Consider the following 21,149-nt stretch of genomic DNA (forward strand, 5'->3'; position numbering starts at 1 on the left):
CTGGGGGAGCCACAACAATGACAGAATGAGAGCTGGAGGGAGGGGATTTTGGCATTTCACTTTCCATTGGTGCTGCCACCATCACCTACTCTGCCCCACACCCGGGAGGTGGCATTGCCTTCGGTGAAACCACGTGACACTTCACCAGGCAACTGGGGCCACATTGACAGCTCTTTTACGCTAGCAAAATGAGAGTAAAATGTGCCTGTTGCCATGGTCATCAGTGGCATAGCATGGGGGGAACAGGCACAGAGTCTGTTGTCCCGGGTACAAAATTGTCGGTTTCCCTCCATCCCTTGCTCCCTCTGCACGGGCCTGGGCAATCCTTGCTATGCCACTGGTGGTCAGTGCTGGACTTATGTACGGGCTGAGCTGGCTGGACCCAGGACCTCATAATCTAGGGTAGCCTCAGCCTCTTGCCAAAAACGATTTTAAAAACAGACAGATTTTACTATCTAGTCCCAGTTGCTTAGTAACATTAAACAGGTGGCGTATGAGTCTATGGCTGTGTAACAATTACACAAGCATGTACTTACCATTTAGTAAAGTTCGTCAAACAAGCTCACTCTGACAAAGAAAATACCAGCCACCAAGATATATACCAAATAATATTCCAGGAGAAAATTCAGACAGCTTTTCCAAATGTGGAAACAATTTTTTAGATAGTTCCTGCATTTAAAGCTTACAAACTGTACTGGCAAACGATTGTTTTCTATTCTAAAGAATTATCTATAGTCAACAATGTCCCAAGATCAGTTGTCTGATCTAAACATTCTCTGCATAGAAAATGATAAACTGGAACTTGCTGATTTTAATGATATAACTGATAAGTTTGCATCCAAAAGAGCTCGAGAGAAACTGCTTTGACTTTGCATATAAAGGTAAAGGTAAAGGGACCCCTGACCATTTGTTCCAGTCGTGGCCGACTCTGGGGTTGCGGCGCTCATCTCGCTTTATTGGCCAAGGGAGCCGGCGTACAGGTCATGTGGCCAACATGACTAAGCTGCTTCTGGCGAACCAGAGCAATGCACGGAAACACTGTTTACCTTCCCGCCGGAGCGGTACCTATTTCTCTACTTGCACTTTGACGTGCTTTCGAACTGCTAGGTTGGCAGGAGCAGGGACTGAGCAACGGGAGCTCACCCCGTCGCGGGGATTCGAACTGCTGACCTTCTGATCAGCAAGTCCTAGGCTCTGTGGTTTAACCCACAGCGCCACCCGCATCCTATGACTTTGCATATAGTGTGATGTTATAAAATAGCCATGGTCCCCCTATGAATGTTCTGTGTGAATGTCTTCATTCATTCCATACTTCAATAAACTTATTGAAGGTTTCAAATTCATATGGAATCTTTTTATCAATGCTAAAATTTCAGCAATGTTCTGCTTTCATTGAGTAGATAAAGACGAGGACAAAAGGATCTGAGATCAGCAACCTACCAAAGGTTACTCAGGTTTTTCCTTGAGTTAATCTTGCTCCTCTTTTAAAAATCATACTTTTTGTGCAGGAAAAAAAAGTTATGGCAATATTACCGATTTCTCACTCTGAAGTTGCTAGAAGGCAGGCATGGCCAAACTTGGCCCTCCAGCTGTTTTGGGACTACAATTCCCATCATCCCTGACCACTGGTCCTGTTAGCTAGGGATGGTGGGAGTTGTAGTCCCAAAATAGCTGGAGGGCCAAGTTTGGTCATGTCTGCATAAGGGAACACCCCTTTAACAGTAACACCGCTAGAAACAGAAAGAGTCACATCTGATCATTTTATGTTTATTATGGCTATAAATGACCTTAACTTCCTTTAAAAGTGTAGAAATATCATCATATGACAATCCTAAAAGAGATTACATTTATCGAAGGCAATATCCCAAGAACAAGTTCCAAACACACTCCTAAAGACATGCAGTTTTCTAAAGCCTCCTGTTGCCCGTTCAAAATGTCTGCTTTGGGGGCAGCGACAGAAAACCATTGCCAGGAAGAAAGACTTGTACTGCCTGTGCGTTCAGAGCAACACAAGAGCCAGCTGGCTCCAAATAAACATCTGTTTTCAAGCCCAACTAGTGTCTAATCGCTTTTACACAAGGCAGAATAGAGACTGTGCAAATATATCAGCTGGCAGATTTGCAGCTTCAGACAGTAGTCCTTCGCCCAGCCAGTCACAACCCACCTCAACATTTTGGACGTCGTCTCCTCTAGAATTCCTTAAAAAATTCTGTGCACTAAAATAATTTATATAGTCGTTTTCTTGGTGTATATTAATATATATATATTTATATATTTATATAAAAATAGGTTGTACCCTTTTACTATTTCAAATTATTGGCATTAAAAAAACCCCAAAACCACTATGGTTTATCTTAATTATTATACTTTCCCCCCTCCCCTACTGATCATTGGTTGTTAGGAGAGACAGACATAAATTTTGGTATTAAAACTCCAAATAATTAATAAGCGAAGAGGACTTTTTCAACTTGCATAGCATCCATTAATGAATTCGGTGCTTCAGGCAATCCCAAAGAGGGAAACTTTGGGTTTGCCTAATTAGAACTGCGTTATTTCGACATTTTTAGGCAAATAATATCAGTTGGATATTTTCCTCAGATCCCAGTCATCCAATATCAGTAAATCAGATTGTAGAGAGTAATTGACAAGGAGAGCTGATTAGCACTCTGGGCAAAGGGTTCAATTCACTGGGAGAATATCTCCTGTGCAAATCTGTTTAACTGGAGCTGTGCAAAGGCCCATCAGTATTCAGCCACAACATTTCCTTGTGCAGAAGAAATAGCCTGCAGCCTAGCCAAATAATGGTTATCATTTTGGAGAGAAATCTAATCCCATCTACCCCACCCATGGAAAATATACTATTGCTCCCTTACCAAGTTGCCGAACTCAGTGAGAATTCACATTTTGCCAAATTTGCAAAATTCACTCATTCGAACCTTTGTGTCAAATACTCATTTTAGTTCCATTGCAATGTTGTTTGTATTACAATAACACACACACACACGTAGAAACTCCTACCCAAATGAAGAAACATTGATTCAAAACAGGGCCCTGTTTCAGGCAGTGTGGCCTTCAAAAATTATTTCAAGTAATGTCGTGTTTAAGTATGGATTTCTTGTCTTGAAAAAGAGAAAAGGAAAATGGATTCTGTGTGGAGTTGCTTTAGGCAGGCCTCTTAAAAATACATTAAGTCCCATTTTACAACGAGAGGAGGAGCTGAGACAAAGAGATGCCCAAGATTATTCAAGAAGTGCGCTGCAGAAGCCTATGTGTGGCATCCACTCTGTCTCTCTATAGATTCTCCATAACCCCGGACTACCCAAACTCATCAGCTCAGGCTCAAGAGACATCTTCGCCTTGTAGAGACTTTTAATCCTGCAATGGACTTGGGTGAAAGTGGGGCGGAGAGGGAAACATGTCTCTAGAAAGCAGGAAAGCCTTTAAGCCATGCCAAGTTGGTCGAGAAGCTGTATCCAGAAGTCCTTCGCCGAATCTTCCTCTTTGGCTCAATAGCTAGCAGAATTGCAGCTGATCAGGCTAAAGTAGCCGCTCAGAAACTGTAGGGGGAGCTCCTTCTCCTGGAAGGCCAATTAGTCCACTGAGTGTAGCCGATGAGAGAGTTCCCAGCTGATGGGAGGGGTTGAGGGAGGCCGAGAACAGACAGCATTTCTTGGGAGATTTACATGCTTACATTATGCACCATTAGATGCTTAGGTTCTGCAGTCCTTGACAAGTTCTCAGGTACTTCTTCAAAGGGAAGTGCAGACAAACAGGAAACCGCCTCGTTTTGTGTTACTGAGCATCACCGGACATAGATGCTGTGTTCTCATCTTTCGGCTGTTTGGGGGTCCCCTGAAAAGTGCATTTCATGATTAGTCTTTAATTAAACAGCCCTACTTATCTCATTTCGCCTCCTGCGTTGCTCCTTCCCTTCGCCAGAAACAGCCCCCTGAACTCAAAACTGACCCTCATGCAAAGTTCCGTGCTCACGTTGGCACAGCATTTGGACGGCAGAAGCAGCAGGTGGACAAGTCTGTGCAGAGCCAGTCCATCAAATTTGTTTTCTAAAAAACATCGTTCACCACAAAAGATACTGAGTTGAAGGATCACATTTTAACATGGGCGACCCCCAGTGCATTAAACCCCCATTCTGCATCTGATCCGCTGGATATCATGCCTCAAGCAGGGAGCTGGACCAACTGCCCTACAAGGCCAGTGCAATGATTCCTTGACTGTACATGGCAACTCACCGGAGACGAGGCTTTGGCAAAGTTCAGATGAGCATACAGCATGATGGCAATGTCATTCTGGCCTGCTTCCACTGCGATGGAGAGAGCTGTGCTGCCATCCTGCAGGAGGAGAGAAAATCCAAAGTGTTGGTGCTGACCTTTAAAGCCCTAAACAGCCTCGGCCCAGTAGACCTGAAGGAGCGTCGCCACCCCCATCGTTCAGCCCGGACACTGAGATCCAGCGCCAAGGGCCTTCTGGCAGTTCCCTCACTGCAAAAGCCAAGTTACGGGAAACCAGGCAGAGGGCCTTCTCGGTAGTGGTGCCTGCCCTTTGGAACGCCCTCCCACCAGATGTCAAGGAAATAAACAACTACCTGACTTTTAGAAGACATCCGAAGGATGTTTAAGGAAGTTTTTAATGTTTTTAATGTTTGATGTTTTATCATGTTTTTAATATTCTGTTGGGAACTGCCCAGAGTGGCTGGGGAAACCCAGCCAGATGGGTAGGGTATAAATAATAAATTTATTATTATTATTATTAGCAGCGCCCAGTTACCGAATCTATTATGGGGTCTATGAAACTTGGGGTGCTTCAGAAGTGGAAAGGATTATCAACTAAGGAGAAATGACTTATGAAATTGATGGACTATGTTGACATGGTAAAATTAACTGCCAAATTAAGAGGCCATAATGACAAAGTGTTTAAGGAAGAACGGAGAGCACTGGTGGCTTATCTATCAAATTATCACTTTCTGTTCAGCCTGCAGTGGAATGGGAGACAAAGGGCTTGTGCACTGTATGTTGTGAGTCTATCCTGTGAACTGCCCTGAGTCCTGTAGGTACAGTGGTACCTTGGTACCTTGGTTCTCGAACTTAATCCATTCTGAAAGTTCATTCGGCTCCCGAAACCATTCAAAAGCCAAGGCGTGGCTTCCGATTGACTGCGGGAGCTTCCTGCACGCAATTGGAAGCTGCAGAAGCCGTGTTAGACGTTCGGCTTCCAAAAAACGTTCGCAAACCAGAACACTCACTTCCGGGTTTGTGGCATTCAGGAGCTGATTTGTTTGGGAGCCAAGCCGTTCAAGTACCAAGGTACCACTGTATAGGATATAGGGCAGTATACAAATTTAATAAATAACAAAAAGGGCTCACGTTGTCAGAGAGGGCAACGTCGCAGCCAGGTGTGGCCAAGAGCAGGCGGACGATCTCAGCATGGCCATGTTCACAGGCGCACATCAGCGCTGTGGAACCATCGTCATCTTGCAAGTTGACATCCGCTGCACTAGCTAGCAGGGCACGAACCATGTCCAGGCGCCCGTGGCTGACGGCCAACATCAGTGCAGTCTGCCCAGCCTGCAGGAGCAGCGAGGAGAAAAGCAACAGTGTAAGTTGAAGTTATATACTAGGGCCAGGGTGGGGTGAGAATTGAGGGTGAAGGCTGCTGCAACCTCTGGCTCATCAGAATCGCTTGCCTCTGTTTAGTGCACAAAACTGAAATGCTGGGGGAGGAGGAAGCTCTTGATTTAAGCGTGATTTGACACCCTAAACATTATGATCCGGCTTGCAAAGAAAGAAAAGCCAACTGAGAGTACAAAAATCTGAAAAGCGTTTCACAATTACCTTAACTTGCAATCAAGCTGGGGCCTGCAAAGCTTTCAAGAAACTGAGCTGCTTTGCAAAGTCTGTTGCTTTGCTTTGACAGGAGCGTTTCCTGAATTGCCAATGATACTGTTTACGAAACCTCAGTAAGGCAAACATGTGCAAATGAGGAATGGGGGAAGAGAATCAAGCTTTAAAATCTCATTTGGTGGTTTTGAGCACCCCACCCTGGCCAAAGAAGAAGCCCTTGGAAGGCTCTCTCATCACCTGATTTCCACACCCACCTCCCTGCCCTGCAAGACACTGCTAACCATTTGGATACCTGGCTGGCTTTGGCATTTACGTTGCCCATTTTCAGCAGCTGCACAATTGTGTCCATGTCACTCTCTGAGCGGGAAGCAGCCAGCGCCGTCAGCATGATGGCCGTATAGCCGGCTTTGTTCTGTTGGTCCACGTGGCACAAACCTGGAAAGGCAAAGGAATCAACAAGAAGCTTCATCCCTTTGGAACTAAAGATTTAGAGCGAATGGGTTGTGTAGCCCCTAAGGCTGGCCTAAGACATTGCCAACAGCACCTGCCTGAGCCTGTTTTCAAAACTATCCATGGAAAAAGATGCCCCTAACCTAGCCAGATAGTTGCTGTGATTATTGTGAGCTACTTCCTGATGTGGGACGTGGGTGGCACTGTGGGTTAAACCACAGAGCCTAGTACTTGCCGATCAGAAGGTCGGCGGTTTGAATCCCTGTGACGGGGTGAGCTCCCCCGTTCAGTCCCTGCTCTTGCCAACCTAGCAGTTCAAAAGCATGTCAAAGTGCAAGTAGATAAATAGGTACTGCTCTGGCGGGAAGGTGAACGGTATTTCTGTGCGCTGCTCTGGTTTGCCAGAAGCGGCTTAGTCATGCTGGCCACATGACCCGGAAGCTGTACACCGGCTCCCTCAGCCAATAAAGCAAGATGAGTGCTGCAGCCCCAGAGTCGGCCACGACTGGACCTAACAGTCAGGGTTCCCTTTACTTCCTGATGTTTTGCCTAGATCTTCGTTCTACCACTTCCTGCACAGACCAACATCAGTCATTGCACCCACTTCCCCTTGATTTAATCCACCCCCCCTTCTTATTCTTATTCATTTCATGTTTATACCACTTTATATTTTTATGGAAAAAATCTCAAAGCGGTTAACAACACATTAAAACATCAAAGTATACATTCAAGGCAACACAATTAACAGGAAACTAAAATATTAAAGATTTCAAAACAAAACATTGCAAAGGAGGTCAACTACAGAAGGCACGTTTAACACAGCAAAGTTAACAAAAAATAAAATAAAACCTTACTAAAGGAAGTCAAGTATAAAATTCACATTTAAAACAGCATAGTTAGCAAGAGAATAAAATATTATCATAAGCATAGAACATATCAACTGGGCAGTGGCTGTGGAAGTTCAGGCTCAAAGACCTGGATCTGCATTCAGAGACAGCCAAGACTGTCTGAAGTTAAAACTCCCAGCCGACTCCTCTTTCTCCCTCTCTCTCCAGTGGAGTGGAGTAGCATTGGGCTCTGGTGTCAGAAAGCCAGCTTCAAAGCCCCACTCAGCATATAGCTCACTGGATGGCCTTTTTTATGTCACAAGGTTGTAGAGAGGGATAAAGAGCCATTCTAGCTCTTTGGAGGATTGATGATAATGAATGTCATGAAACAGGAAGGGCAATATGTCGCCCTCCAGATGCTGACCAATGCCCATTGCATGGCCAATGATTAGGGATCATAGAATTGTAGAGAAATACCAGCCAAAGAACAATGGCAAGAGAAGTTGATAAACTCATGCAGAACTGGCAAAAATGACAGATAGACTAAGAGAAAAAGACAACAGAGACTTTGAAAAAGATTGGGAACCATTCATATTATATTTGGAGAAACAAATAAAAGTCAATAGACTTGATGGCAGGATTTAAATAAACATTCACACTATCAGCATTAGAAAATGTTTAGAAGATAGTGAAATATGATGGTGTATTTACTTTTCTTTTTATGTTTTTAGGCTTGATGTTATGTTATTAATAACTTTTTCAGTTGAGAGATAGCAAAGTGGGTGAAAATAGAAACAAACCAGAAGCGGAAGTTGGGGGAAGCCTTGGAGGGGAGGGAGGAAAGAATATATAGTAAATGTTAAGAATTTGAGATGTATGTAATGAATGAAAAAGAAAAATGAATAAAATTAAAAAGAAAAGAATTGTAGAGTTGGGAGGGAATCTCAACATATGGTCCCCCATCCAATTTGAAACCAGAGCGGACCCTGCTTAGCTTTGCAAGTGTGCTAGCAGTTTTATTGCTGCACCACTAGGAGGAAGATGGGAGGTATAGTCCAGCAACATCTGGAGGGCATCAGGCTCCCCATCCCTGCCATAAATAGCTAGCCTGATTGGACACCCAAATGGTGGCAGGTAGGAGCTCCGGGCCACATGGAGTCCCAAAGGTCCTGAGCAGCTGAAGCACAAGAAGCTGCAGCAAAAGGGATGCCCCAGTGAACCACCCAGCTGTGTCCAGGTGGGGCCAGCCCTCCTCAAAGGGCTCCCTTGGATTCCAGATTTCCCCATTTCTCCCTATGCTCACCTACCTGTTTCAAGAAGCTTTGTGACCACTGGGAAGTTGGAATGTGAGACCGTGTAGTGGAGGGCCGTGTTGCCGTTGGCGTCGGCCATATTGATGATGAATTCCAGCAAGTGTGGGGAGATGCACCGGAAGGCAGCCAAGTGCTGCGAGACCAATTCTGGATCCGCTTCCTTGTGGCAGGAAAGCCTCAGCCAATAGTGGAGCACGGCAGTATAGGCCAATTTCTATGGAAACACAGGAAGGAAAGGGCAGCCGTGGCAACTGTCAGGCGTGTGAAGCTGTTTCGTCCCACTTTTTTGTCTTCTTTGCTAGACGCTTTTGGGTCTCCTCGGGCACCTCCCCCTCCCCAAACACCATGGCAAACAGGAGGAGCAGTCCCAATTAGGGGTTGGGAAAGGGATTGTGTGGCAGGCTCACTATCTCATCGGAAGCCCCGCCAGTTCCTGATAGCCAGAGTGGAAGACAGTTGTGGGATGCTTTGGTTTTGCTTTCGCAGCTGAGGAATTTGAGGACTGGGAGCACTGGGGGTATTGACAAGGCCTTAGATCCCACCGGTCCAAGGCCTCTGGGCCCTTGATCTGTTGAATACTGCTGGGAGATCTGCTTCCTGCCCCTTTTTCTGCAGCAAAGCTCCCCCTCCCCGTTCCACACTGGCAGCACTCCTCCTCATCTCCCCACAAGCAATCAACTTTGGGGCACTAGGACTACAGCCTTAATACACTTTTAATTTGGTTTAACCAGCATGGTTTCCCAAAGGAAGCCAACCCCAGGGAACCGTGGCTCCATGAAGTGGCAGGGAAGCCCCTGTGCAAATGGCAAATCTAGTAGTTCTTCTCTAACAGATAACCTCCTCTCCATATGGATAGGGATCAAATGGTTTCTTTAGGTCTCTCTGAGCCAGCAAAACGCCTTTCCGTGAAAGCAGGAGCCTCTACAGCAGCAGTTCTCAACCTGTGGGTCCCCAGATGTTGTTGGACTACAACTCCCATCATCCCTGAGCTCTGGCCTTGCTAGCTAGGGATGATGGGAGTTGTAGTCCAACAACAACTGGGGACCCACAGGTTGAGAACCACTGCTCTACAGTATCACAGACACCGACAACAAATGAGAGCTATGCTCCCACTTTAAGCTCCCTTCCACCCTCCAGAGCTTCCGCCCTCAAGAATGAGAGTGCAGGTATACCATTTCTTCGTCCATGTGTTCATTGGGGCTCTCCAGGTATTTCTGAAGGACTTCACAAGCTGAAAGCAGCTCCTTGCTGAGTCCTGTCCTGGAATGGGTAGAAGAACATGGGGGAAGTTAGTTTTTGGACAGTGAGTTCCTTTGAGAGAGGAAGACAGGTGTAACATTATAAACTCTGCTTATGTTACAGCTATGCGCTATGAAAATTTGACTATGAATTTCCTGTCCAGAGTAAAAGAGAGATATCTGAACAGCGACTGAAGACGATATGTGCAAAGGTTCAGTGATCTCAACCATTCCCTTTCTCTCTGCTGCCTCACTTTCCCTCCCTATATTCTGGGTTTTAAAAAAAAATATGCCCTCCCTTCCATTCCCGATACTCGAATTCTGGCCAAAATATTAGCAAATGGTATTTGTGAGAATGAGCAAGAGGCAGCACACGTTCTATGTGTATTGAATCATTCATTCTGGGAGTGAAGTTTTCTTTCTCCAGGGAAGGGAATGTGAAATATTTGGGGCGCAGAGTCATGACAGCTGGGAAGACGCCCAAGGCTGATGGTTACCCTGTTTTGCCTGGTGGCTCCTTGCTGGCGCTTTCTGCGGCTGGCATCTCCCCGCTCTCGGCAGAGACTCCAGGGCGAGATACGGCTGCAGCTGTCCCAGGCAGCTTTGGGGGCTCCGCTGCCATTGCCTGGGCTGCAGGGAGCCCCTCGCTCGCCTCGTGGTATTCGCTCTCGGTGCTTTCATTGTCCGAGACGTTCTCAGCTGTGCTGGAGTCTTCAGAGGAGGTGGACTCATACCTGGGGTGGGGTGGGGGCAACAAGGGGGTGAGAAGGAACAACAAAGAAAGCAGCCCCCCAGAGCAGAGAGGAGAAATAGGGAAACCTCCTGAAATCTCTGTGCCTAGTTCTGCCTAGCTCTGTGCCATTAGAGCACTTCAGGGCAGAGGATTTCCCAGGTGCCAGGTGTGCTGATCTTGTATCACAAGCCACATGGGGACTGGAAAATACCTCCTAGCTCCTGCAAGTGGAAATCCTGCAAATAGCACGACTCTGGCGCAAAATCCCACACCTGTGTGTGTTTTGTTTTGTGGCGGCGGCGATATTTGCCTTCCTACATTCCAGGTTTAGGGTGAAATCAGGCAATCAGGAGTGTGGGAAACTGCTGCCACCGCCTGGCTGCAGCCTCACTGGACACAAGAGCCAACTGGAAGGCTCTCATTCTATTTTTATTTTGGGAGCAATGGCTTCGCCATACCCTCCATTGACACCAACAAACTGTAGGCTCTTCTTGCTGGCCAGAAGCTCTGTAGGATCCTCCTTCTTCTTCATGATCGACCGAATCCCTGCTGTGAATGAAGCTGTGGGGAAATGGAGGAAGGTGGCAGCAGTCCATTACAGTGTATTATTATTATTATTATTATTATTATTATTATTATTATTATTAGAGTTTATATACTGCCCTAAACCTGGAGGTCTCAGGGTGGTTCACAGAAAAGATCACAACATATATAATCAGAATATAAACAACAGAATATAAATAACACTCCCCCCCCCCCAAGAGGCACATTTTAAAAGGGTATAGGATATCAATCAGATCAACCAAAGGCCTGGTTAAAAAGGAATGTTTTTGCCTGGCACCTAAAAGTGTATAATGAAGGCACCAGGTGAGCTTCTCTGGGGAGAGCATTTCACAGACAGGGAGCCACTGCAGAGAAGGCCCCGTTCTCATGTTGCCACCCTCTGGACCTCTCGAAGAGGAGACACACAAAGGAGGGCCTCATAAGATGATCTCAGGGTCTGGGTAGGTTCATATGGAAAGAGGTGGTCCTTGAGGTATTGCAGTCCTAAGCAGTTAAAGACTTTATAGGTCAAAACCAGCACTTGGAATTGGCCTGGAAACTACCGTATTTTTCACTCCATAAGATGCACCTGACCATAAGACGCACCTAGTTTTTAGAGGGGGAATGCAAGAAAAAAAAAATTCTTTAAAGGGAGAGCTGAGCAGAGCTTGTATGCATCCCAGGCTCTGCTCAGCACTCCCTTTCACAAGCCGCGTGGAGCGTGTGTGCGGCGCTTGCAGGCTTTTCCCCAAGGAGGGAGAAGGGCAGCCATTCACTGACGGGCTGCCCTTCTCCCTCCTTGGGGAAAAGCCCCCAAGACCCGCACACACGCTCCACGCAGCTCTTTAAAGGGAGCGATGAGCAGAGCCTCCTGCCTGCATTCGCTCCATAAGACTCACACACATCCCCCCTTACTTTTTAGGAGGGAAAAAGTGCGTCTTATGGAGTGAAAAATACGGTAATTGTTAGCCAGTGCAGTCGGATCAGGATTGGTGTAATATGCTCAAACCGTCTTGCTCCGGTGAGCAACCTGGCCGCTGTATTCTGCACTAGCTGAAGTTTCCGAACCGTCTTCAGAGGCAGCCCTACGTATATGGAAGGCTCTCTATGAAGGAGCCCACGGCACCTCTCTCCATCCCAGTCCTTACCTTGGTCCTCTCCCTCGTCTCGTGCCTCTCGTTGAGGCTCCTGGGATATGCAGGGAGCTGCTTGCTCTGTCTGGAGGGAGTCGGGAACTGATTTCTCTAATGACCCATGAAGTTCTGGAAGAAGAGGAGAGAGGCAACTGCATCAGCACCAGCTTCTCTGAGGCGTTACTCACAGGGTAGGATGTCTTGGCTCCTGTACTGAGCTGGGAATCCTGACTTGGGCTCTGGCTCTACCTTGCAGACTCTCCTCTTGCAATCCCTCTACCCCACAGGCTGCCCACAGCTGCAGCAATCCAAGGAAAGAGGGTGATCTCTTACTGAACTGGTTCTGTTGATATGAGGAGACCATGCAAGATTTTGAGCTACACCAAATCCTCCAGGAAGATGGAAGATCAGGTTGGTAAACAGTCATTTCGGAGATTTTGTTCACTGACTTCCAAAGGGGCAAATCTCCCTGTATGAACATTCGGCAACAGGTATTGTGAGGTGGGGAGTAGAGATCGGAAGCTTCATGCACCAGGGGAGGAGATGCTTTCAAAGGATTCTGAGAAAATGTCCTCCAACCATTGTGTTTTGTTTTTCTGCCTACAGCATTTCTGTGAGTTTCTGGTTGGTTCTAACAAAGGTATTGCCCAACTGTAAACATGTACAATGGCAATGTGTGAAATCAGCTCATAGCGTCCAAGGCCTTCAGTTCTTTTCTCCTAAACCTCTGGAATCCATGCAGCTGGATTCTCCACCAAGCAGCTGAAAATAAACTTGGAAAATCTTAACCATTTAATACAGCGCCCACAATAACCTCCCCCGGCTCATGCCCATATCTGGGCACCAAGCTCTCAGCAGCTCATCCCCAGGTGGCTAGGAGTTCAAATCCAGATTATTCTGGAGCTTCTGCTGTGGCCTTTATATGCTGAGCAAAGGATGCACCCAGTTCCAAGAGAATTAGGAGGGACACCAGTCTCTTCATGGGCTCTCCAGGGACGTGGAGCTCAAAGCTGGTTCCTGACTCATGAGAGCTCTTTCCCCACCAATTCTTTGTGGCAAAGCTGGCTCATAAATGGAGCTTCCAATCATCTTTTCATTCCAGAACCTTTGATCTCACCCTGGGAACATCACAGACTATTTTAAGAGTTTCTCTTTCCCTTGCTCCTGCTATAAACAGCTGGTAAAAATCAGCGTATTAGTTACACAAAAGCCTTTTACGGGGCAGGGAGAAAACAGCCGAGCGTTGCCACTGATCTGTAGTCCAGAGAGAGGGAGAAAGAGGAGGGCGTGCATTTTCTGGTAAGCCCAGACAAGGAAGAGAAAAAGGGGCTGCCAGGACTCTCTTTCCCTGCAGGCTCACCAAAGCTGGGACTTTTTCCAGGCTGTTTTAATTCGATTGTTTTGTTCTCTGGCAGCTAGATTTAAGCTGGTATGGGGGGTCATTTAAATTTGATATAGCGCTTTATCCTTGGTGGGTTAAAAAAAAAATCAATCAGTTCAGAGAATGCACCCAACACATTTCAGCTTTTACAGGGCATTCCTGGCACGCCCAATTCAAAGGCGGCAGGTGAGCACAACATCCAGTCCACAAGGAAACAAAGAGAAGCATAGATTTGGGAGGCAGGGAGGAAGGAGAGTCAAGCTCCTTGTCCTCTTCTCTTGGCCAAGATTTTTGGGTCTCACACGACAACAGCACATCTGACGTGCTACAAACTGAATGGAAAGATCCTTACCACCATTTCCCCATTATTATTATTTTGCTGTTTTATTATGTACCCTAAGGACATGGATGGGGGAATGCGGGTGGTGCTGTGGGTTAAACCACAGAGCCTAGGACTTGCTGATCAGAAGGTTGGCGGTTCGAATCCCCGCTATGGGGATATTGCTCGGTCCCTGCTCCTGCCAACCTAGCAGTTTGAAAGCACGTCAAAGTGCAAGTAGATAAATAGGTACCGCTCCGGCGAGAAGGTAAACGGCGTTTCCGTGCGCTGCTCTGGTTCGCCAAAAGCGGCTTAGTCATGCTGGCCACATGACCCGGAAGCTGTACGCCGGCTCCCGGCCAATAAAGCGAGATGAGTGCCGCAACCCCAAAGTCGGCCATGACTGGACCTAATGGTCAGGGGTCCCTTTACCCCTTTACCTTTACCTAAGGACTTGGATGAAGAAATGACAGAAAATGTTTATTTAGTGTGGGGAGCCCTAGTCTGAGTACTGTTGGGATTTGTGGGAAGAGTAACAGAATTGTAGAGTTGCAAGGAACCCTGAGGGCCACCTCATCTAACCTCCTGCAATGCAGGAAGATGCGACAGATTTTTCACAGTTGGGATGAGTGTATTCTCCTTCAGAAACACACACACACACAGAAAGAGCTTACCTGCTGTATCTTGCTGTCCATTCCCATCTGTGCCAATGATGCTGATCTTTTTCACAGTGTGGAAGGTGGTAGCTGTGCTCTCTGCGCCAGCATGGACCGGGAACGTGGTCTCCATCACCTCGTTGCTGCGGTATGTGGCATAGAGCGGCACCATCGCTTCTTCCAACCCCGTGTCTTTGCCCGCCAAAGCTTTGAGGCTGGCATAGGACTCCTTGTTCTCCAAGCTCTGCGCCCTCTGCGGCCTGTGGTCCAGCCCTGTGGCTGTGCTGGCGGCGACCTCTGGCTCCCTTTCCACTTGGACAACCTTGACCGTATCCACCCTAATGGGGACTTCCTGGGGCCTCTGAAACTCTCTGCCGCCCCCTTGCCCCGGACCCTCTCGCCCTACTTCCCATTCTCTCAGGCCACCACCGGACGTTCCTTTGCCCTCCTTCTCCTTGCCCTGCAGCTCCAGTTTCTGCTGGGCGGCTTGAAGTTCTTGGAGCGCCCTCTTCAGCTGCACCTCTAGCACGGCAATCTTGGCGGACAGGGCCTGAACAGCCTGGCGCTGGCTCTCCTCCTCTGGGGAAGGCAACCCCAACTCCTCCTCCTTGACCGCCACCCCAACATCGCACCTCCCCACCTCTGCCTCTTCGGCTGACATGCCCACGCCCACTGACCTCACTTCCTTCTTGTCTAGCCTGCCTCCTGCATCAGGCCCCGCACTGCCCTCCTCATTTCCACCAGCCCCCTCCTCGGGGATATCTATGTAGAGCTCCCCCCTGGATTTTCCTTTGCCGAACCCCCCCGGGTGCCCCAAGAACTTCTGGCTCTTGAGCTGGACACTCAGCTGCCGCTTCTCCTCCTGCAGCACCGAGATCTTCACCTGCAGCACATGAAAATGATGTATCGTTGGTACTTAATTCTGAGTAAAACAGCAAAAATGTATAGGACAAGTTCAAATATTTGCTGGAAATGTAAAGAAAAAGAAGGCACCTTTTACCATATGTGGTGGAAGTGCAAGGTGGTAAAAGAATTCTGAGAAATGCTATATAATGAATTGGAAAAAACAATGTTTAAAATAACTTTTGTTAAAAAACCAGAAGCTTTTTTAGGTGCAGAAATACCGAAGGAGCACAAAACGCTGTTTCTGTACGCAACGACAGCTGCACGGATGCTCTTAGCCTCAGAGATGGAAGGAAGACAAAGTTCCCACCAGACAGGAATGGCAGACCAAATGGATCGACTGTGCAAAGATGGTGAAAATGATTGGGAAAATCAGAAACCAGGAAGACCAGAATTTCAACAAAGAACGGGGAAAATTTATAATTTACCTTGGAGACCACTGTAAACACTTGAACTCTTTAGCAGGATTTGAATAACACTTGCAGTGTAACAAGAACTAGGGTACTTAAAATTTGGAGTGGCTTAAAATATGCAGCGGAAAAGGACTAGCGATGGAACCCATGGGAGGGGGGGGGAGAAGCCCAGAGATTCGGGTGAATCTTTGTTTATTTACCTTTTTATTACTTACGACTTTGAATGTAAATTTTAATTTGTAAAACCAAATAAAAAATTATTATATGAAAGAGAGATCTTCACCTGTAGTACTGGGATCATCTTGACCTGCTCCTCCAACTGGCGCAGCTTCTTCAAGGCTACGGCCATCTGCTCCCGGACATGCTGGAGGTGGCCTGGCGTTGGGGAGACTGGGGTGGAGAGTCCTGAGCCGATGGGCGTGAACTGCCCAGGGGCGCCTTGCTGTGAGCCATTGTAGGAAGTCTGGCGGGAAAGGCACTGGCTTCCAACCAAGGAGCTTGTTGAGCCAGATACGCTGCTGTGGAGGCTCCCGAGACCACCTGCCCTGGTCCTTTCTCCATCTCCAGAATCCGCCTGGTCTTCTAGCTTCTTCCTGGCATCCAGCAAGGTCTTCTCCACGCGGGCATTGAAGCTGCCGGGCGTGGCGTACTGTGGGTAGAAGCTGCGCCCGCAGTAGGAATAAGAGGAGTGGCGGCTATCCATGCTGGCGTTGGAGCAGAGGGACTCGGTGGAGGTCCACCATGAGCCGGTGTAACCATAGCCTCTTGGCAGGGAGCTGTAGCGTGGCCGGCGGTGGACCGGAATGCGCTTGATGGTGTGGCCCTTCTCAATGTCATCCACATATTTGAGGAAGTCCAGGTCCAGGCGGTAGCCATAGGGAGTCTCCACGGAGTAGGGCAAGTCCTGCTCCTTCCCATGGAAGGCCGTAGCAGAGGCGGGATTGGCCTTCCCTGCAAGAGCACAGGGGGGAAGAGATCAGCTTAAAACATTCCTTTGTTTTTGTAATTGGTTGAGCACCCTTGAGAATGCACTGATCATCTCATCGTACATGGTGAAGCCAGGACCACCATGTCCTGGCTCAACAAACATACCTGAAGGGGCATCTCCACCCCCATCGTTCAGCCCGGACACTGAGGTCCAGCTCCGAGGGCCTTCTGGCAGTTCCCTCACTGCGAGGTTACAGGGAATCAGGCAGAGGGCCTTCTCGGTAGTGGCACCCACCCTGTGAAACGCCCTCCCATCAGATGTCAAGGAAATAAACAACTATCATGTACTAACTTTGGAGCAATTAAGGCGTTTATGATTTTTCAGTGGCACCACAGGAGTTCTTCCACTGGCAAGTGGCGCCAATTTCAAACAAGTGAAGGATGGGTGAAAATGACAATTTTGATTTCTCTCAGTTCTCATTTCCCCAATCTTAAGTTCACTTCACGTTTCCACCTCAGTCTGCAATTTTTTATTTTAAAAGTCATCAGCATTTCTCCTAAAATACTATTTTTCTAATGCACGTTCTCCTAACATATAGTATTTTTGTATGCTGCTTTCACTAATAGGCACATTTCTATGTACTCTTCACCTGAGTATTTTACATTTTTCATTTCCGTACACACTCTGGTCCATGACCGAAATAAATCTATTCATTCATTTCTGTACAAATTACTTGAATGGCAAAATCTGGAGGAGTGTGAATTTTGAAAGATGGCGGTGTTTTGGAATGTGTGAATTACCGTATTTTCCATGTATAAGATGATCCCTAATTTTAGGGACTCAAAATTAAGAAAATGCACTATGCACTATCCGTGTATAAGACGACCCCTTATTTTAAACTTCAAAAATGTAGGAAAAAATGAAGTCTCATACACGGAAAAATATGGTGAGTGGATTTGCCTTTGCGTGCAAACATACTCTTATTTCTCCCCATATGTAAGGGTTTGAAGTCTGTAGCCTGTATTTCCCTCAGTTGTGTGTGTGTGTGTTGTATTTCTGTTTTCTTGGCAAATCAGCAAGTCTTTTTTCTTCTTTTTACACAACTATAGAAAAAGCCAATTGATGTTTGCTCTGATTCGGTGCTAAAGAGCAGGTTTTCCCAGCAGAAAGCGGTGGGAGAAGCAGAAGTGTGGACCAACCCTACACATTAAGAGCTTTATTTTGAAGCCTACAACCATCCTAGGTGCCATAACAGCTGATGACAGCGGAATGCTTACAATAGCTCAGGTGAACTGTAAAAAAACTGTAAAATGGTGTACACAGACTCTGGTGCGCAGGACTATTCAGGGCCACAATACATTTTGAAAGGCTAATAATTTGCCTTCAATTTTGTAGTAACATATCTTTACACAGCTGCATTTTTTAATTTTGGGAACATGGGGTGGGGTGTGCGATTATGGGGACTGCCCTGATGAGCCCCTGCACTTCAGAATATACCACTACTGCTTCCTATCAACCTCTGCATCAAATATCCTCTCCCTATCAAATCTAGGAAATGGATCTTCAGAATTTTATCTGAGGCCTTACATCACATCCAGCAGGTCTGATGCCCCATCTTGCAGTTTTATCTGCCCAAATGAAAAGTGTTCACACACATGCACGCATACCTGGGAAAGCAGTGGTCTCCATGTGCAGAACCTGTGCCATTCTTGAATTTTGGCCCCAGGTCAAAGTGTGTGTCCAAAGCAACAAGGAAGCTCTTTCAGAGTACAGCGAGGAGCCACACAGCCTACGAAGAAAAGCAGGTTAAATCCACATGTGCCAGATATGAGACTGTATTATGAGGCAGCCTGTTTTTGTTGGTTGAAGGAATGGATGACATTAGAGAACTCACATATTTTAGACTTAGAAGGTTATGACAATATTTTTGGTCGGCAAGCTTATTTCAGATATGAAAAGGTGACAGTTCATAAAGGATTTACAAATCATATAATTAGGAAAATTATTCCATTGTTGAACAATGGAACTCATTGCTACGGGAAGCAGTGAGGGCCACCAACCTAGTTGGCTTTAAAAGAGGGTTAGGCAAATTCATTGAGGAGAGGGCTATTGTTGGCAACTAGTCATGATGGCTATGCTCTGCCTCCATAGTTGGAAGAAGTATTGCTGCTGGAAACTGCAGGAGGGGACACTGCCCTTGTACTCAGATCCTGCTGCCAGGTTTCCCACAGGCATATGGCTAGCCTTCATTTTAAATGAAGGCAAATGTCCTACAAATATATAGAAAATAGTAAAAGAAAAAGAAAGGTATAGGGCCCCTGGACAGTTAAGTCCAGTCAAAGGTGACTATGGGGTTGCGCCACTCATCTCGCTTTCAGGCCGAGGGAGCCGGCATTTGTCCACAGACAGCTTTCCAGGTTATGTGGTCAGCATGACGAAATCACTTCTGGCACAACAGAAACACCGTGACGGAAACCAGAGTGCACGGAAGAGCCGTTTACCCTTCCGCCACAGCGGTACCTATTTATCTACTTGCACTGGCGTGCTTTCAAACTGCTAGGTTCGCAGGAGCTGGGACAGAACAACTGGAGCTCACCCCATTGCAAGGATTCGAACCGCCGACCTTCTGATCAGCAAGCCCAAGAGGCTTAGTGGTTTAGACCACAGCGCCACCCATGTCCCATGCAAGAAAGAAAAATAGTAAATACTGGTGGGAAGGAGGACTGATTGCTACAGAGGCATGAGAACAGGAGGACATCAGGATCAACAACGGGGCAAGGAGCAGCAGCAGCAGGAGGAGGAGGGCTGAATGGTATTTATTGTTTTCTAATAGCCAGCCAAATCTTAGGCTGCGGCTCCCCAGTATTGTTAACATTCTGGGGGAATCGCTGAGAAGCCATTAAAATTCTTTATCTCCTTATCCATTTTCTCCATTCTGGCCTCACATTCTCTGGTTGCAAAGCACAACCACAAGGAAGGGGGTGTCTGGGGAAGAGAGACTTCATTTTGTGCGCTGTCTTTTCCCCCCGCCATCCCATGTCGGAACCCCCAGCCCAGCCCCAGAGCTGGGTCAGCAGATAGTCTTGCACTCCTTTCTTCCAGCTCCTTCCCCTGCCAAAACCTCAACGCCACTAGACGGTCCTGCTGCCTCAGCCCTGTTCCCACCACCCTGCTCCTTCCGCGATCGAAGCCGAGGGCCTGGCAGATAGCGAGAGAGCACGAGCCTTCCCAGCCAGAATTCCTGTGTCAGAGCAAAGGAGGACCACAAAAATGAGCACCGAGAGCTGAGGCCCGGAGCGGGAGGTGCCACAACTTCAGCTGCAGGCGGCTGGCCAAGAATGACTCTCTGACAAGGGAGGCTGCTGGGACTCCTCCGGTCTGGAAGCCCTAATCCCTGACAGGAGTAGGGGTTTGGAGAGGGAAACGAGCTCTGCGCATGCTCAGAGTCCCTTGCAAGTCCAGACATTGTGCTCCCCGCTCCCTAACCTGCAGGAAAATAAAGGACCACAAAGACTGGCTTGGATAGAAACAGGCCACAACTTTTCAAAAATAATTGCCCACTGGAAGTGACACATAGGTCAATCCAGGTGGGGGTCCCCCCCCTAAGACTTACATGAAATAGGGTGATCCCCCGCAGGACCATTCCCCCCAGACCCCTTTAATGGGATAGCCCAGAGTTTGGAGGGGCAGATGGAAAAGAGAACCTCCCCTCCATCCAAGACAAAGGACTGATCCAATGCCCAACTCAGTTGTGAAGACTGCTATGAGGTAGGCAAAACCACTGGGTTGGAGCCAATTGGCCTGGTGGACAAATTCCTACCCAGCCCCATAAAACAACAACCACCATAGCCACAGCAAAGTCCTTAACCATCAGTTTGAACCAAGGGAGGAGGGGTGTGGAACCCAACGAGGAGAAAGCAGGCAGGGCCCCTGGTGAGGACTATTTAAATGGCCAGGGAGTGGACCTGAGGGAAGCTTTCCTGCTCTGTTGGCTCCGCCCCCAGCCCAGTCCATGTCCCAGCCTGCATCCCTATTTGCCTATCTGGGATGCAGGCTAGGATCTGGCTTCTGATACGAGGTTTGGGCTTAAGCCCCCGCCCCCTATTTGGAAGGGACACCAATGCCGCGATTCCCTCGTCGGGGGCCTTGGAGGAGCCTCTGCCGCCCTGCAACACCTCTGCCCCGAAAGGCTGAACGGACTTATTCTTCATAGTCATTTCACGTGCTTTAGGGCTAAACCCTGGAGAGATCCACAATTACCGTACTATTCGGTGTAATAAGGTGCGGCAATTACCTTGGACGGCACAAATTCCTGGAGTAGAGACGGTCTGTCGTCTGCAGTTAATCATGAGAGCCAAACAGAACCACCCACAAGGGCATGACAGAATAAGTGAGGGTGGGGAGAGCAGCTCCCCTCTCATGTGACTGGCATCACATGGAAGTAGAATACATGA

General features: G+C 47.5%; 1 protein-coding gene across 3 annotated transcripts in view; it reads right to left on the reverse strand.

Moving 5' to 3' along the window:
* Window positions 1-1,751: 1,751 nt before the first annotated feature.
* Window positions 1,752-21,149, reverse strand: part of KANK2 (KN motif and ankyrin repeat domains 2) — a 74,094-nt gene continuing 54,696 nt past the window's right edge. For all 3 annotated transcript variants that reach the window (XM_077921701.1, XM_028711891.2, XM_028711890.2), the window contains 12 exons: window positions 18,363-18,484; window positions 16,051-16,718; window positions 14,470-15,334; window positions 12,111-12,224; window positions 10,878-10,980; window positions 10,184-10,420; window positions 9,621-9,708; window positions 8,443-8,662; window positions 6,151-6,293; window positions 5,382-5,582; window positions 4,251-4,349; window positions 1,752-3,852 (listed from right to left, as the gene is read on the reverse strand). In XM_077921701.1, the coding sequence (XP_077777827.1) occupies window positions 3,793-3,852; window positions 4,251-4,349; window positions 5,382-5,582; window positions 6,151-6,293; window positions 8,443-8,662; window positions 9,621-9,708; window positions 10,184-10,420; window positions 10,878-10,980; window positions 12,111-12,224; window positions 14,470-15,334; window positions 16,051-16,718; window positions 18,363-18,402 (2,838 nt within the window). In that variant the 5' untranslated portion in view covers window positions 18,403-18,484 and the 3' untranslated portion in view covers window positions 1,752-3,792. The remainder of the gene's footprint in view (window positions 3,853-4,250; window positions 4,350-5,381; window positions 5,583-6,150; window positions 6,294-8,442; window positions 8,663-9,620; window positions 9,709-10,183; window positions 10,421-10,877; window positions 10,981-12,110; window positions 12,225-14,469; window positions 15,335-16,050; window positions 16,719-18,362; window positions 18,485-21,149) is intronic.

The sequence above is a fragment of the Podarcis muralis genome, chromosome 17 (assembly GCF_964188315.1).
Source record: "Podarcis muralis chromosome 17, rPodMur119.hap1.1, whole genome shotgun sequence".
Taxonomy (NCBI): domain Eukaryota; kingdom Metazoa; phylum Chordata; class Lepidosauria; order Squamata; family Lacertidae; genus Podarcis; species Podarcis muralis.